The sequence below is a fragment of the Nycticebus coucang genome, chromosome 11 (genome assembly GCF_027406575.1).
Source record: "Nycticebus coucang isolate mNycCou1 chromosome 11, mNycCou1.pri, whole genome shotgun sequence".
NCBI lineage: Eukaryota > Metazoa > Chordata > Mammalia > Primates > Lorisidae > Nycticebus > Nycticebus coucang.
In genome coordinates, this window is record NC_069790.1 from 100,792,262 (window position 1) to 100,808,149 (window position 15,888).

General features: G+C 39.5%; 1 protein-coding gene across 9 annotated transcripts in view; it reads left to right on the forward strand.

The window, feature by feature from the left end:
* The window catches only part of NRF1 (nuclear respiratory factor 1), a 170,723-nt gene that overhangs the window by 60,598 nt on the left and 94,237 nt on the right, over nt 1-15,888 (forward strand). For 7 of the 9 annotated variants that reach the window (XR_008383665.1, XR_008383664.1, XM_053609141.1 and 4 more), the window contains 3 exons: nt 1,728-1,959; nt 12,547-12,661; nt 15,218-15,344. Coding sequence is in view for 7 of the 9 variants with exons in the window: in XM_053609141.1 (XP_053465116.1) it covers nt 1,737-1,959; nt 12,547-12,661; nt 15,218-15,344 (465 nt within the window). In the remaining 2 variants the exon portion in view is untranslated. Of the gene's footprint in view, nt 1-714; nt 1,103-1,727; nt 1,960-12,546; nt 12,662-15,217; nt 15,345-15,888 lie in introns of those variants that run through there. The other 2 variants (XM_053609146.1, XM_053609142.1) reach the window with 2 other exon arrangements.

Consider the following 15,888-nt stretch of genomic DNA (forward strand, 5'->3'; position numbering starts at 1 on the left):
TTGAGACAGAGTCTCATTATGTCACCCTTGGTAGAGTGTCATGCGTCACAGCTCACAGCAACCTCAAACTCTTGGGCTTTAGTGATTCTCCTGCCTCAGCCTCCCAATTATCTAGGACCACAGGTGTCCACCACAACGCCTGGTGGACATTATTTTTACTGCACTTATTGGTTAGCTGGCTTGGGTCTGGTTCAAACTCGCCAGTCTTGGTGCATATGGCCGGCGCTGTAACTACTGTGCTACAGGCGCCGAGCCAGATCCATATGTTTTGACATGTCAAAATGGCCAGGTGTGTTATAATACAAAAAAGGCAAATGGCTGAGCATAGTGGCTCACACCTGGATTCCTGGCACTTTGCAAGACAAAGGTGGAAGTATCATTTGCCAGGAGTTCAAGATCCACTTAGGGAGACAGAAGTGGGAGGATCATTTACCCAGGAGTTCAAGACCAGCGTGTGCACCATGAAAAATAGGGGCGGCCTCTGTGGCTCAGTGGGTAAGGCGCCGGCCCTTATATACTAAGTGTGGTGGATTCAAACCTGGCCCCAGCTAAATTGCAACAAAAAATAGCCGGGCGTTGTGGCGGGCACCTGCAATCCCAGCTATTCATGAGGCTGAGGCAAGAGAATCGCCTAAGTCCAGGAGTTAGAGGTTGCTGTGACATCACCGCACTCTACTGAGGGTGATAAAGTGAGACTCTGTCTCTTAAAGAAAGAAAATAGAAAATTTAGCCAACCATGGTAGCCCACACCTATGGTCCCAGCTACTTAGAAGCCTAGGTAGGAGGATTGAATTGAGCCTAGAAGTTGCAGTAAATTGTGATGACACCACTCTAGTCCAGACAACAGAGTGAGACCATACGTCAAAAAACAAACAAACAAAAAATTAAAAATAAAACTACCATGTGATGCAGCAGGTCTTCAGTACAAAAAAATAAATCAGCCAGGCATGGTGGTGTGTGCCCGTAGTACAAGCAACTCAGGAAGCTGAGGTAAGAGGATCCCTTGAGCCCAGGAGATCTAGGTTACAGTGAGCTGTGATCATATCACCGCACCCTAGCCTGAGTGAAAGAGACAGTCTCTGTCTCCAAAGGAAAAAAAAAGGTAACCGATACTTGTAATATAAACCTGTTTTTATTTTAAATCGATATGTATGCATGTATATTCCAAACTTTTTTTTTAAAGAATAATGAATGTCTGAGAGTAGAAGTGGAGATTATTAAGTGCAATAGCAGAGTAAACTTTAAATCTCCTTCTTTATAAATTACTGCATCATTCTGGGGTTTACAGAAGCACAGTTTTATAAGCAGGAAGACCAATTTGAATAATTGTACTTTTGGAGAGGAAAGTTTAACTCCTACTTGTCTTTGAAGTACAAATAAAATATTAAGTATTTCATTTATTTGCTAAGTGTTTTTATATCTACAGTGTCAAATGCTAATCACTGGAATATTTTAAGTGTGTTTTTATTGTTATATTTGGACATCTTTATTATCAAGGGAATTTATTTTATGAACTGAGGTATAAAATTATTAGTACAATGAATTTCCATCAAAATAGCTTCATATAAGGAACACATTCCACCATTTGAGTAGTGTTTCCCATTTCCTATGACTTAGCGTGATGAGGCTTGTCATAGTTTTTCTGCTCTTGAAGAAGACACCTCTTAGTTTAAGTGTTGTATTATATTACACACTGAATCCTGTTCTTTTCCTTTTTTGTCTGACAGTAGATCTTCATGGAGGAACACGGAGTGGCACAAACTGAACACATGGCTACCATAGAAGCCCATGCAGTGGCCCAACAAGTGCAGCAGGTCCACGTGGCCACTTATACCGAGCATAGTATGCTGAGTGCTGATGAAGACTCACCGTCTTCCCCTGAGGACACCTCTTACGATGATTCAGATATCCTCAACTCCACAGCAGCTGATGAGGTAACAGCTCATCTGGCTGCTGCAGGTAATGTTGTTTTAGATCAGAAGCCTTTTCTCTTTGTTCTGTGCATACCCAAAATAGCCTAACATTTAGGTACTCTCACATTTATCACAGTATTTTTAAGCCTTACATTTCCTACTTGACCCTACATTATACTGAGAGTTGAGTTCTTAAATCACTATTATGGCTTTTAATTTTGTTTTTTCATCCATTCTGATTGTCTTTTGGCTTTAAACTGAAGCATTTATTCCATTTATATTAAATGAAATAACTATTATATTTAGACTTAAGGTTACCATCTTTACGTGTGCTATCTTTTGTCCTACCTATTCTACATTTATTTTTCTCTTCCTTTGTATATTCTTTTGGAGTGATTGAAAAGCTTTCATTTTTTTATTAGTTTAGAAGTGATATCCCTAGAAATTATAACATGCACCCTTTACTTATCAAAGTCTTATTTACTTGTTACTTTTATCCTTTATAGAGATAATGCAAATTTCTTAGAACACTTGATTTTTATTCCCATTCTTCTGACTGGTATGCTCTTGTGGCTCTCTGTATTCATTGTTTGTATACAGTTGATTTTCTGTATCTGCAAATTCTGCACCTGCAGATTCAGCCAACCTTGGATCAAAAATATTTGGGAAAAAACAATACAAAATAACAATATAACAATTTAAAAAATATTTTTAAAAACCCCAGTACAGTATTACTGTACTTAATTAGGTATTAAAATGTAATCTAGAGATGATTTAAAGTATATAGGCTTATGTGCAAATATTATGCCATTTTACATAGGGACTCGAACATCTGGAGATTTTGGTATCCTAAGTGGGGGATGTCCTGGAACCAATCTCCTAGATAAAAAGGGCTTAGTATTTTCTTTATGATAGGTATGCTAGTAGCAAATTCTGTTCTTTCTTTTGTGAGAGTGTTTCTATTTAACCTTCAGCCTTGAAAGATATTTTTATAGTATATGGAATTCTAGATTGGTGGTTATTTTCTGTCGTCATATTAAAGATGCTGTTCTAAGACCAGGCGCAGTGGCCCACACCGTAATCCTAGCACTCTGGGAGTCTGAGACAGGTGGATTACTTGAGCTCAGGAGTTCGAGATAACTGAGTGTTGCAGCAGGCACCTGTAGTCCCAGCTGCTCAGGAGCTGGAGGCAAGAGGATCGCATAAGCCCAAGAATTTGAGGTTGCTGTAAGCTATGATACCATGGCACTCTACTCAGATGACAAAGTGAGACTCTGTCTCAAAAAAAAAAAAGGATTTTCTTTGTCTTTAGTTTTTGTGATATATCTGGCTCTGATTTCATTTATCCGTTGAAGATTCTTTGTACATCTTGAAATCTTTGGATTGATGTCTTTCATCAATTCTGGAAAATCTTAGCCACTAGATTTTGCTACATATTTCACTTCTGCTCTGTTCTATCACTTTTCATTCTGTGACTCCAATTAAATACAGTAGATTAGGGGCACCTATTGTCCAGTGGTTAGAGCCTTGGCCACATGTTCCAGGGCTGGTGGGTTCAAACCCGGCCCAGGCCTGCTAAAAAAACAAACAAACAAAATAACTGGCATTGTGGTGGGCGCCTGTAGCCCCAGCTACTAGGGAGGCTGAGGCAAGAGAATTGCTTGAGCCCAAGAGTTTGAGGTTGCTATGAACTATGACAGTCACAGCATTCTACCGAGGGTGACAAAGTGAGACTCAGTCTCAATTGAATAAATAAATAAATACATAAATACAAATTAGTCTTCTTTACCAAATCCTTTCTATCTCTTAACCTCTGATCCTTTTATCGCTTTATGCTTCATTTTATTTGGTTTCTTCTGTCTTTCAGCTTACTAATTTTCCTTTTTAGCAGTGTCTAAGGTACTTTTAGATATGTTCATTGCTTTACTCATTTTGGAAATTGTTAATAGTTTTGGTTAGTGGGTCTCCCCACCCCTAGTTTTTTAGAATCTGTATCATGTTTTCTTCCCCCCCAGATTTGCATTATAACATTTTCCAAACATGTTTTTATAATCTGTTAATTCTCTCTAAAGTTCTTGTGGGTCTGTTTCTATTAAATCTTGTTAGTAACATTTCTTATTCATTTTGGTTGTTCTCTTTATGTACTAGATATATTTCAATGAATGATGGATGGTGTGTTTAGCAAATTATTTTTAGAAATAATTTGAGGTCTAGCATAATATCTTCCTTTAGAGAGGACTTTTGTTTGCTTCTGTCTGGTGCCTGAGGGCATTAGCAATCCTGGATCATCGTAATCCAATTTAAGGTTTTGAGATTTTCAGGGCAACTAAGTGACTTAAAGTTTGCTATATTTTATATCACTCTTATTGCTATTTACATTGTATATTTAGCACTATGGTGAGAAGACTTCATGTAAAGCATGGATGGATGGGTGTATAATTGTATAAGGAAGGTGTTTTTTAGAAGATGTTTGGGAAAAATTGGACAAGAAATCAATTATCAGAAGTTGCCAAAATACTAGTTTTTGAATATATGCTGTATTTATGGGGAAGAAGACAGATGTAATGGTGAATAAACTCATTACTGTTAGTTATTATCCACTGTATTTCTGGAGTGGTGAATTTAAAAATAAGGCTTAGTGACAAAACACATGAAATGATTGTAAACTGTATTTTGTGAAATGCTTATACTTCCCAGAAGAGGGCATCCTAACATAATGAATACAGGTCAACTTCTTTCCTATGAAGGAAGATGCTTTTGAGACAAGGCTTTGGTATATTACTGTACTGCCTTGTTATAATGTTAAGATCAGGAAAGGACTTTAACCTAACCCCTTCATGTGGCAGATGTAGAAACTGAGGCCCAGCTGGTAGAAGTGATTTACCATTTGATCATTCAGTAATTCTTGAGGAATTATAAGTACACTACTGTATATATTACTGTACACAAAAATTATGAAGATGGGCAGGAGCTTGCTTCTGAAGAGCTTTTACTTACTGGAGGGAGATGAGCACATATAGATAAAGTATAATGATTTTAGGAAGTATTGAATATTTCAAAAAAACAATGAAGTAGGGTAATGGAAAGGGAAGGGTAGTAGGTTGCTGCGTTGGACTTAGTGGTTTGGGAAGGCTTCTCTGATGAGGCAAGTTGTGACTGACAGGCAGTTAGGTGTCAGCAAAAGGAAGTGCATTTTAGACTTGGAAAACATCGAGTGCAAGGATTTGCAGATGAGAGATGGGAAGGAAGCCAATATGGCTGGAGATTTGTGAGCCAGGAGAGAAAATGATATAGGAGGCAGGTGTGAGTTAGACCACACAGGGTACAGGGGCTATATATGGTAAAGAATATTAGAGAAGGGCGGTGCCTTGGCTCAGAGGAGTAGGGTGCCGGCCCCATATACTGGAGGTGGCAGGTTCAAACCCAGCCCCAGCCAAAAACTGCAAAAAAAAAAAAAAAATACTAGAGAAGCAGTAGAGTGCAGTGGTTAACTCCTATACTCTGGAGTTCGGATTCCTGTGTTTAGATACTGACTTCACTTACTAGGCAAAGGATTTTTCTGAGAAGTGGTCCATAGCATTCATCACATCTGAAAGGTAGCCCAGAAGAGATTAATGAGTATACCATGTTGCCCTCAAAAAAGACTTCTGATTCTCTGCAACACAAACAGCTTCTGATCAGTGTTGATTTCCAAGGGGAAAAAGTTTGTTTATCCATCCATCCTAACCACTAGACAACCAGGGAAGAAAGTTTAAAAGTAGGCCGAGTGCGGTGGCTCACACCTATAATCCTATAATCTGGGAGGCTCAGGCGGGTGGATTGCTTGAGCTCTCTAGTTCAAGACTAGCCTGAGCAAAAAAAAAAAAAAAAAGCAAGACTCTGTCTCTACTGAAAACAGAAAAAGCGAGGCAAGAGGATCACTTGAACCCAAGAGTTGGAGGTTACTGTAAGCTACGATGCCACAGTGCTCTACCTAGGGTGACAGCTTAAGACTCTGTCTCAAAAAAAAAAAAAAGAAAGAAGTTTAAAAGTAGTACATCTAGGGGCTGGGTGTGGTGGTTCACACCTGTAATCCTAGCACTCTGGGAGGTCAAGGCAGATGGATTGCCTAAACTCACTGATTCGAAACCAGCCTGAGCAAGAGCGAGACCCTGTCTCTAAAAAATAGCTGGGCGTTGTGGCAAGCACCTAAAGTCCAGCTACTCAGGAGGCTGAGGCAAGAGAATCACTTGAGTCTAAGAGTTTGAGGTTGCTGTGAGCTGTGGTGCCATGGCACTCTATTCAGGGTGACAAAGTGAGACTCTGTCTCAGAGAAAAAAAGCAATACAATTAAACAAATTCTACAGGGGATAACAAAAAAAAAAATATCTCAAGTTAGTTGACCTTTTTGGTATTAATCACCAATATGAACTTTATGAACTTTAAGCAAAATTGAATTTATTCTTTTTTTCTTTAAAGTGACAAAGGGTAGATTAATAAAGACGTGGAGAAAAATTCACATGGTCTATAGACATGATTAGTACCTTATGCGTGACAGTTTTGGTAAGTTGTCCCATAAGTAGAAAAGAGTTGAATATTTGAATCAATATACCTACTACCCAGCTTTGTCAGTTATTACTATTTTGACATATTGCTTCAAATATTTTTTAAGAGATTAAAATTACAAACATGGTTTAAATTTCCAGTGTAACTCTAATCGTGTTCCCCATCCTCCTTCCCCATGGGGTAACTAGTATTCTTGATTTGGTTTTTATCATTCTCTTACATTTCTTTATATTTTTGCCATTAGATAATATTTAGCCTTGTTTTGTGTGTGTCAAATTTTATCTTAGTGATATCACTCTGACACCATATTTCTGTAACATGTTTAGCTCATCATTTATTTTTCCAAAATTCATCGTATTCATAATGCAGCTATATATTTTCATTTGAACTGTTACTTGGTATTCTTTTTTTTTTAAGACAGAGCATCCAGCTGTCACCCTGGGTAGAGTGCTGTGGCATCATAGCTCACAGCAACCTCCAACTCCTGGGCTTAAGTGATTCTCTTGCCTCAGCCTCTCAAGAGCTGGGACTACAGGCCCTAGGCACAACACTCAGCCATTTTTTTAGTTGTAGTTGTCATTGTTTGGCGGACCGGGCTGGATTCCAACCCGCCAGCTCTGGTGTATGTGGCCAGCGCCTTAGCTGCTTGAGCTACAGGTGCCAAGCTTTTTTTTTTTTTTTTTAAGACAGAGTTTCACTTTGTTGCCCTTGGTAGAGTGCCACGGTGTCAGCTCACAGCAATCTCAAACTCTGGGGTTCAAATGATTCTCTTGCCTCAGCCTCCCAAGTAGCTAGGACTATAGGCTCCTGTGACAGTGCCCAGCTATTTTTAGAGATGGGGTCTCGCTCCTGCTTGGACTGGTCTTGAACCCATGAGCTGAGGCAGTCCACCCGCCTCAGCCTCCCTGAGTGCTAGGATTACAGGCTGAGCTACCACGCCCCATTTTGTTACTTGGTATTCTATTCCTTATCTGAATATCTCATAAACTGGTAGATACTAGATACTTAGGTTGTTTATAATTTTTTCTATGATAGTTTCTTTAAATGGAAGTTATTTTACATGTTTCCTTATACATGTGTGTGATAGTTTTTCTGGGCAATGACTTTCAAACTCTTGACACTATCACACAGTGATACTTTTTTTTTATTTTTTGAGACTTAGAGTCTCACTGTGTCACCCTCAGTAGAATGCCGTGATGTCAGCTCACAGCAACCTCACAGCTCATAGCTCACAGCAACCTCAAACTCTTAGGCTTAAGCGATTCTCTTGCCTCAGCCTCCCAAGTAACTGGGACTACAGGTGCCTGCTACAACACCGGCTCTTTGGTTGCAGTTGTCATTGTTTTTTAGGAGGCCTGGGCTGGGCTCGAACCCACCAGCTTAGGTGTATGTGGCTGGTGCCCTACTCTCACAGTGATACATTTTACATTGTGACCCAGAACAAACACATGTAACCAAAATAACAATTTTTCATGGAATAATTTCCCTTACTACAAACGACATACTTTGTGATACATTATAGTCTATTCTATTTTATTAGGAAAAAATACTGCTCATGAACCACCAAAAGTTGACAACCCTCAGTTTAAAAAACACTACCTGAGGATATACCCAGGAGGGGGATTGTAGGATCAAAGATGAACATTGTCAGCTCTACTAGATACTGCCCAATGTCTTTATAAATCATTGTGTTAATTTACATTCCCACAAGCAATGTATTATAGAGCATGTTGCTTCTCGTTCTCACTTTTAATGTTGTCAGTATTTTTTCATTTTTTTTTTTTATTTTTATTTTTGTAGAGACAGAGTCTCACTTCATGGCCCTCGGTAGAGTGCCGTGGCCTCACACAGCTCACAGCAACCTCCAACTCCTGGGCTTAAGCGATTCTCCTGCCTCAGCCTCCCGAGTAGCTGGGACCACAGGCCCCCGCCACAACGCCCGGCTATTTTTTGGTTGCAGTTTGGCCGGGGCCGGGTTTGAACCCGCCACCCTCGGTATATGGGGCCAGCGCCCTACCGACTGAGCCACAGGCGCCGCCCAGTATTTTTTCATTTTTACCAGTCTGGTCAGTATGAAATAGTATCTCAATGTTGGTTTAAGTTGAATTTTTGAATACTAGGTGTTAGCCGGTGCAGTTAGACAAGGTTAGCACCATTTTATTACTTTATAGACTTCAGTTTTTCTTCCTTTGCATATTTCTGTTTATATTTTTGCCCATTTCCCAACTGAGTTGTTTTGTCTTTTATTCATATTGATTTATAAGTTATTGATTTTATATATATATTTTTTTTATCGTACTCCTTTCTCAGTAATAGGCATTGCAGTTTTCTTCTCCCAGTTTGCTGCCCTCACCTATTTATTTATTTATGTCTGTAAAGATTTTGATTTATATTTTTTGTGAAATTTACTAACCTTTCACTTTATAGTTTATCTTTTTGGAATCTTACTTAAGGAATTCTTCTTAACCCCGAGTTTGTAAAAATAGTTTTCAATAGCTTAGTGTAGACGTTATAAATTTTTTTTGTTTTTGTTATTTTGTTGATATAGTTGTGTTCCATTTAGATGTTTGTTTTTTATTGTTGGGGATTCATTGAGGGTACCATTTAGGTTTTTAATCCACCTGAAATTTATTTTTGTACATGATATGATGTAGGGATCTAGTTTCATTATTTTTCCGTATAGATAACTAGCAGGATATTTTAAAAAGTTGATCCTTTTCTCATCTCTGTCTTCTGATACAGGAAGATTTTTATGAAATCCACAGTTCACTTGCATTAATTTGTCTGTCCCTGAGCCACTTCCACACTGGCTTTGTGACTATACATATAGTCTTAATGGGGATAGCTTTGTAGTAATTATTATTACTACACTTGATTCTTAAAATCTTCTAAATTATTCTGGCTATTCTTGGCCATTTGTGCTTCCACTTAAATATTAGGATCAGTTTATCAAATTCCACAAAAACTCATACTGGGATTTTTTTACTTGAGAGTCCTGTTTTGTCGCCCTCAGTAGAGTGTCATGGCATCATAGGTCACAGCAACCTGAAACTCTTGGGCTCAAGCAATCCTATCATCTCAGCCTCCTAGTAGCTGAACTACAGGTGCCCGCCACAACGCCCAGCTATTTTTTAGAGATGAGGTCTTGCTCTAGCTCAGACTGGTCTCAAACTCCTGAGCTCAGGCAATCCACCCACCTCGGCTTCCCAGAGCGCTAGGATTATAGATATGAGCCCTTGTGCCCGGCCAGAATGGTATTGAATTTATAAATTATCAAAACAGCTTTATGGGCCAAGCAATAAAAAGGAACAAACTTCTGTTACCTACTACAGCATTGATAAGTCAAAAACATTCTAAGTGGAAGAAAGTTTACACAAAAGAATATATAGGGTATGATTTTATTTATTCGACATTGTAGAATAGGCAAAACTAATGGATGAAAATATCAGAATAGTAGATAACTTTGGGAGATAAGAATTGGCTGGGAAGGGGCATGAGAGGACTCTCTGGAGTGATAGTGTTGCTATGTATCTTGATGGAGATTGGGTTTTGTAGGTATATATATATTTTAAAATGTGTTGAATGTACACTTGAGTTTATATACCTGATTATGTAAAAGATAATTAATGTTGGTGAAATCATGGAACAATTGGAATCCTTTTACACTGTTGGTAGGAATGTAAAATACTGCAGCTGCTATGGAAAACAGCTTGGAGGTTCCTCAAAAAATTAAAAATAGGGCGGTGCCCATAGCTCAGTGGGTGGGTCTCTGGCCACATGTAATGAGGCTAGAAGGTTCAAACCCAGCTCGGGCCAGCTAAAACAATGACAACTACAACAAAAAAATAGCCAGGGGTTGTGGTGGGTGCCTGTACTCCCAGCTATTTGGGAGGCTGAAGCAAGAGAATCGTTTAAGCCTAAGAGTTTGAGGTTGCTGTGAGCTGTGATGCCACAGCACTCTACCCAGGGTGATAGCTTGAGACTCTGTCTAAAAAAAAAAAAGTTAAAAATAGAACTACCATATTATCCAACAGTCTTACTCCTGGGTATTTATCCAGAAAAACATTGAAATAAGGATCCCAAAGAGATATTTGTACTCCTGTGTTCACTGTTGGATTAATTCACAATAGCCAAGATGTGAAAACAATCTATTTGTCCTTTGATGGATGAATGGCTAAAGAACATGTGATATATACATATAATGGAACATTCTTCAGCCTTAAGATAAGGAAATCTTGCCATATGTGAAAACATGGATGAATCTTAGAGACATTATACTGATATAAATAAACCCATTATAGAAGGACAAATACTGCATGATTCCATTTATGTGCGGTATCTGAAATAGTTGAACTCATAGAACCAGAGCATAGAACGATGGTTACCAGGGCCTGGGGGAAGGGGCAGTGAGGAGTTGCTGTTCAACAAATACAAAGTTTTAGTTATGCAAGGTGAATGAGTTCTAGATATCGCCTGTACAACTTTGTGTTTATAGTTAACAATACTATATTATAGACTTAAAATTTTGTTAAGAGGGTAGTATCAGGTTAAGTCATACCAAAATTTTTCTTTTTCTTTTTTTTTTTTTGAGACAAGAATTTCGCTTTTGCCCTTGATAGAGTGCCGTGGTGTCATAGCTCATGCAACCTCCAACTGCTGGGCTTAGGCAGTTCTCTTGCCTCAGCCTCCTGAGTAGCTGGGACTACAGGCACCTGCCACAACACCCAGCTATTTTTGGTTGCAGTTTGGCTGGGGCCGGTTTTACACCCTCTATGTATATGGAGCCTGCGCCCCACCCACTGAACCACAGGTGCTACCCCCATATTTTTCAAAATAAAATAAAATGTTGGAAAAAATTCAGCAATAAGATTTTTTTCTGGATTAGCTGCTTTTGATGGAAAAGTAAAAAGCAGTCATTATTTTTTCTCTTCTTTGGGGCTCTTTAGAGGGGTTTACTTAAGTCAGACTGATTATAGTACTAAACAACATGTAAAGAAGCTCATATAGGTTTACAGGAAGGCTTGTTTTATTTAAGCTACTTAGAATATATATGCCAGTATAAAAGTGAGCAATTAAACTTAATTTTTATTTAAGCCTTTTTTTTTTTTTTTTGTAGAGGCAGAGTCTCACTTTATGGCCCTCGGTAGAGTGCCGTGGCATCACACAGCTCACAGCAACCTCCAACTCCTGGGCTTAAGCGATTCTCTTGCCTCAGCCTCCCGAGTAGCTATTTAAGCCTTTTACAGGATTCACAAATAAGGATTTTGAAGGTGGAACTTTAAAAAAAAAAAAAAAAAAAAAGACTGCTTTTGATTTATTGACATCCCTGGAATCAGAGACTTCAGTAATTCCTTGGCATCTACTCTTTATCTACCCTTCAAAAAATAAAACAAAATATTATATGTTAGTTTCAGAGTAAGCCAGATCAAATTTTATTAACATTTTCTCAGAGTGGGGAAAAATTTTATCTCATTTCTGTGAGGATATTTCATCAATTTGACCTTGCGGTCAACATCTCCATTTTTGGTACAATTCCCAAATATACAAGAAGTTTTCCAACTAAGATGATATTGTTCCTCATACCTCTTACAGGGTTATTGTTGGATTTCCAAGTGTGACTACTTATCTCCAGTTGCCCTGAGTTGGCAGTGTCTTGGAGTAATGGAAACAGGGGCATGGGGAACAAAATGAATACTGAAATGTGTAATTTTTTTCAGTTTTGGCAAACTTTTCATCTCCGTGTTGCAGTTTTGCCTAGCATCTCTGAGAATATTGCCTTAACAGAATAGGCATGCTGGCAAAACAAACCCAAACAAAAACTACATATGCAAAATTCAAGCTGGTAGATGGTGGGGAGGTATAAGTCATTTGCTTTTTTAAAAGATTTTAAAGATTACCTTTTTCAAAAGGTAAGTCATAATATGATTTGTATTAAACAACAATTAAAGTATATTGATAATATCAAGAATATTTTATATTTACTGACAACATATTAGGTAAGAAATGCCACCATTTTTGTACCTTTGTCTTCTGTCTCATACAGTTAACAGTTTTCTGTCTAATCTCAGCACATACATTGTTATTTCAGGTCCTGTGGGAATGGCTGCTGCTGCTGCTGTGGCAACAGGAAAGAAACGAAAAAGGCCGCATGTGTTTGAATCTAATCCTTCTATCCGGAAAAGGCAGCAAACGCGTTTGCTTCGGTGAGGCTTCGTTATCCATATCATTGCTCTTCCTCAGATATCTCATATGTGGAGGACAGAGAACATTTGTTATCAGGTTCATCAGGATACCAGGTTGGAGTCCATAATGACAGATACAGACTTAAAAGTTTTCTTACAAAATAGCCGGGCGTTGTGGCGGGCGCCTGTAGTCCCAGCTACTCGGGAGGCTGAGGCAAGAGAATCGCTTAAGCCCAGGAGTTGGAGGTTGCTGTGAGCTGTGTGAGGCCACGGCACTCTACCGAGGGCCATAAAGTGAGACTCTGTCTCTACAAAAAAAAAAAAAAAAGTTTTCTTACAAAATAAAATAAAAACCTAGAAATATGATTTAACAGGTGTATAATACCACATTAATTCATTTAGAGAAAATTTGTATGCCCACTGTGTGTCTGGCATTAATTATTCTAGGCATTGGGATTAGAATACTAAACAAAACAAATTGCCTTAAAGAGCTTATGTTCTGGTGGAAGGGAAAAAAATGAAAAAATATGTAATATGCCAAATGATAAGTGTTGTGGAAATAAAAAGGAGTAAGACAGTGTTCCCCAACCTTTCTAGCACCAGGGACCAATTTCACAGAGGACAGTTTTTTCATAGAGAGGGGTAGGGGTGTAGGGGAGACAGGGGTGGAGTTCAGGTGGTGATGCCAGATTTGGGCAGCAGCCATAAGTGCAGGTGAAGCTTTCTTTGCTCACCCACCAATCACTTCCTTCTGTGTAGCCCAGTTCTAAAGTTTCATAGAAGATGGGTGGTGCCCGAGCTCAGATAGAGTGCCAGCTACATACACCTAGGCTTGTGGGCTTGAACCCATCCTGGGCCAGGTAAAACAACAATGACAACAGCAACAACAACAACAACACAATAGCCAGGCGTTGTGTCGGGCGCCTATAGTCCCAGCTACTTGGGAAGCTGAGGCAAGAGAATTGCTTACGCCCAAGAGTTGGAGGTTGTTGTGAGCTATGACGCCACAGCACTCTACCCAGGACAACATCTTGAGACTCTGTCTCAAAAAAAGGGAAAAAAAATAAACCAATAAAATAAAAACAAAGTTTCATGGAAGAATCTTTTTTCTGCAGGTAGGGGGTAAAGCTCCGTGGCCAGTTCTTAACAGGCCGAGGGTGGGGGACTTCAGGAGTAAAGAAAATAGAAAGGTTAGGAGACATACTAAGTTTCTCTCTTTTGTAGGGATGGTCTGGGAAATCATTTTTGATAAGGTAGCCTTTGAATAGTGACCTAAAGAAAGTGAAAGCGGGCGGCGCCTGTGGCTCAGTGAGCAAGGCGCCAGCCCCATATACCGAGGGTGGCGGGTTCAAACCCATCCCCGGCCAAACTGCAACAAAAAAATAGCCGGGCATTGTGGCGGGCGCCTGTAGTCCCAGCTACTTGGGAGGCTGAGGCAGGAGAATCACCTAAGCCCAGGAGTTGGAGGTTGCTGTGAGCTGTGTGACGCCACAGCACTCTACCGAGGGCAATAAAGTGAAACTCTGTCTCTACAAAAAAAAAAAAAAAAGAAAGTGAAAGCACCCATGCTGATATCTAGGAGAAGACTATTTCAGACAGAAAGAATGTCGAGAGCAAAGGCTCTGAGGTGGGATTATGGTGGTCATGTTTGAGCAGTAGCCACAGGGAGATGAGAGGAGATGTGGTCAGGGTAAAAGTAGTGGGGAGCCACATCAAGAGGTCTTATAGTCCAGTATTAGGTCTTTTTTTTTTTTTTTCTTTTTTGATACAGACTCTCACTTTTGTTGTCCTCGGTGGAGTGCTCTGGCATCACAGCTCACAGCAACCTCAAACTCTTGGGCTCAAGCGATTCTCTTGCCTAGGCCTCCCAAGTAACTGAGACTACAGGCACCTGTCACAGTGCCCAGCTATTTTTTGGTTGTAGTTGTCATTGTTTGGCAGGCCTGGGCTGAATTCGAACCCTCCAGCTCCGGTGTCTGTGGCTGTCGCCCTAGCCACTGAGCTACAGGGACTGAGCCAGTAAAGGCTTTTCATCAGAGTAGTGATATAATGTGACTTGCATGTTTAAAGAATCACTCAGGCTACTATGTTAAGAACAGAGTCTAGGTGTACAAGAATGGAAGCAGGGAGACTAATTAGGTTATTGTAGCAATCAACAATTGTTTTGGCACACCAAAAAAATTACATTAGTAACGTCAAAGATCACTGATTACAGATCATGGTAACAGACGTAGTAGTAATAATAAAATTGGAAATATTGTAAAACTTCCCAAAATGTAGTGAAGATCCTTAAGAGGATGTTTTAGTTGTGATATTTATAATTGTAAGTAGCAGTGATTGGTGTTGCTGACATCAGGAAGGATGATAAGTTCAAAATTGTTTGAACTATGGCTGTGTCCCCAGGCAAAATCCTCAGTGAACTCTAACCTTATATTAGTCTTTTTACATTCCAGGTAAAGGACAGAATATCTAATTACAATCAGTTGTCTCATGCAAAGTAAATTTCATTTGTGTCTGTGTCGCTGTGATTTCTCTTTTTTAAACTGCTTTTTGTTCTCTTCATATTCTTTGATTCAGGAAACTTCGAGCCACTTTAGATGAATATACTACTCGAGTTGGACAGCAGGCTATTGTCCTCTGTATCTCACCCTCTAAACCCAACCCTGTCTTTAAAGTGTTTGGTGCAGCACCTTTGGAGAATGTGGTAAGTCAGGTGCCCTTTGCTTTCTGTGGGTGGTTGCCCCATTCCTCTGATTTTCTGTGTAGTACTATGGTTAGCACTCTGTCTTCCCCTCATTCAGGGGTGGGACTGTAGTCTAGTTTTCAGACTAGTTTGTGCATATCAAAACGAAATGATCGGCTCGGTGCCTATAGCTCAGAGGCTAGGGAACCAGCCACAGACACCGGAGCTGGCGGGTTCAAACCTGGCCCAGGACCAACAAACAATGACAACTACAACAACCAAATAGCCGGGTGTTGTAGCAGGCACTTGTAGTCCCAGCTACTTGGGAGGCTCAGGCAAGAGAATTGCTTAAGCTCAAGAGTTTTTGAGGTTGCTGTGAACTGTGACGCCATGGCACTCTACCGAGGGCAACATAATAACAACATAGTGAAACTCTTGTCTCAAAAAAAAAAAAAAAAAAAAAAAAAGAATCATTACTATTTCTACTTCCTATATCAAGGTATTTTACCTTACCAGATGGAATGAGGTAAAACTCCACTGTGTTTTGTTTGCGAAGAAACCAATG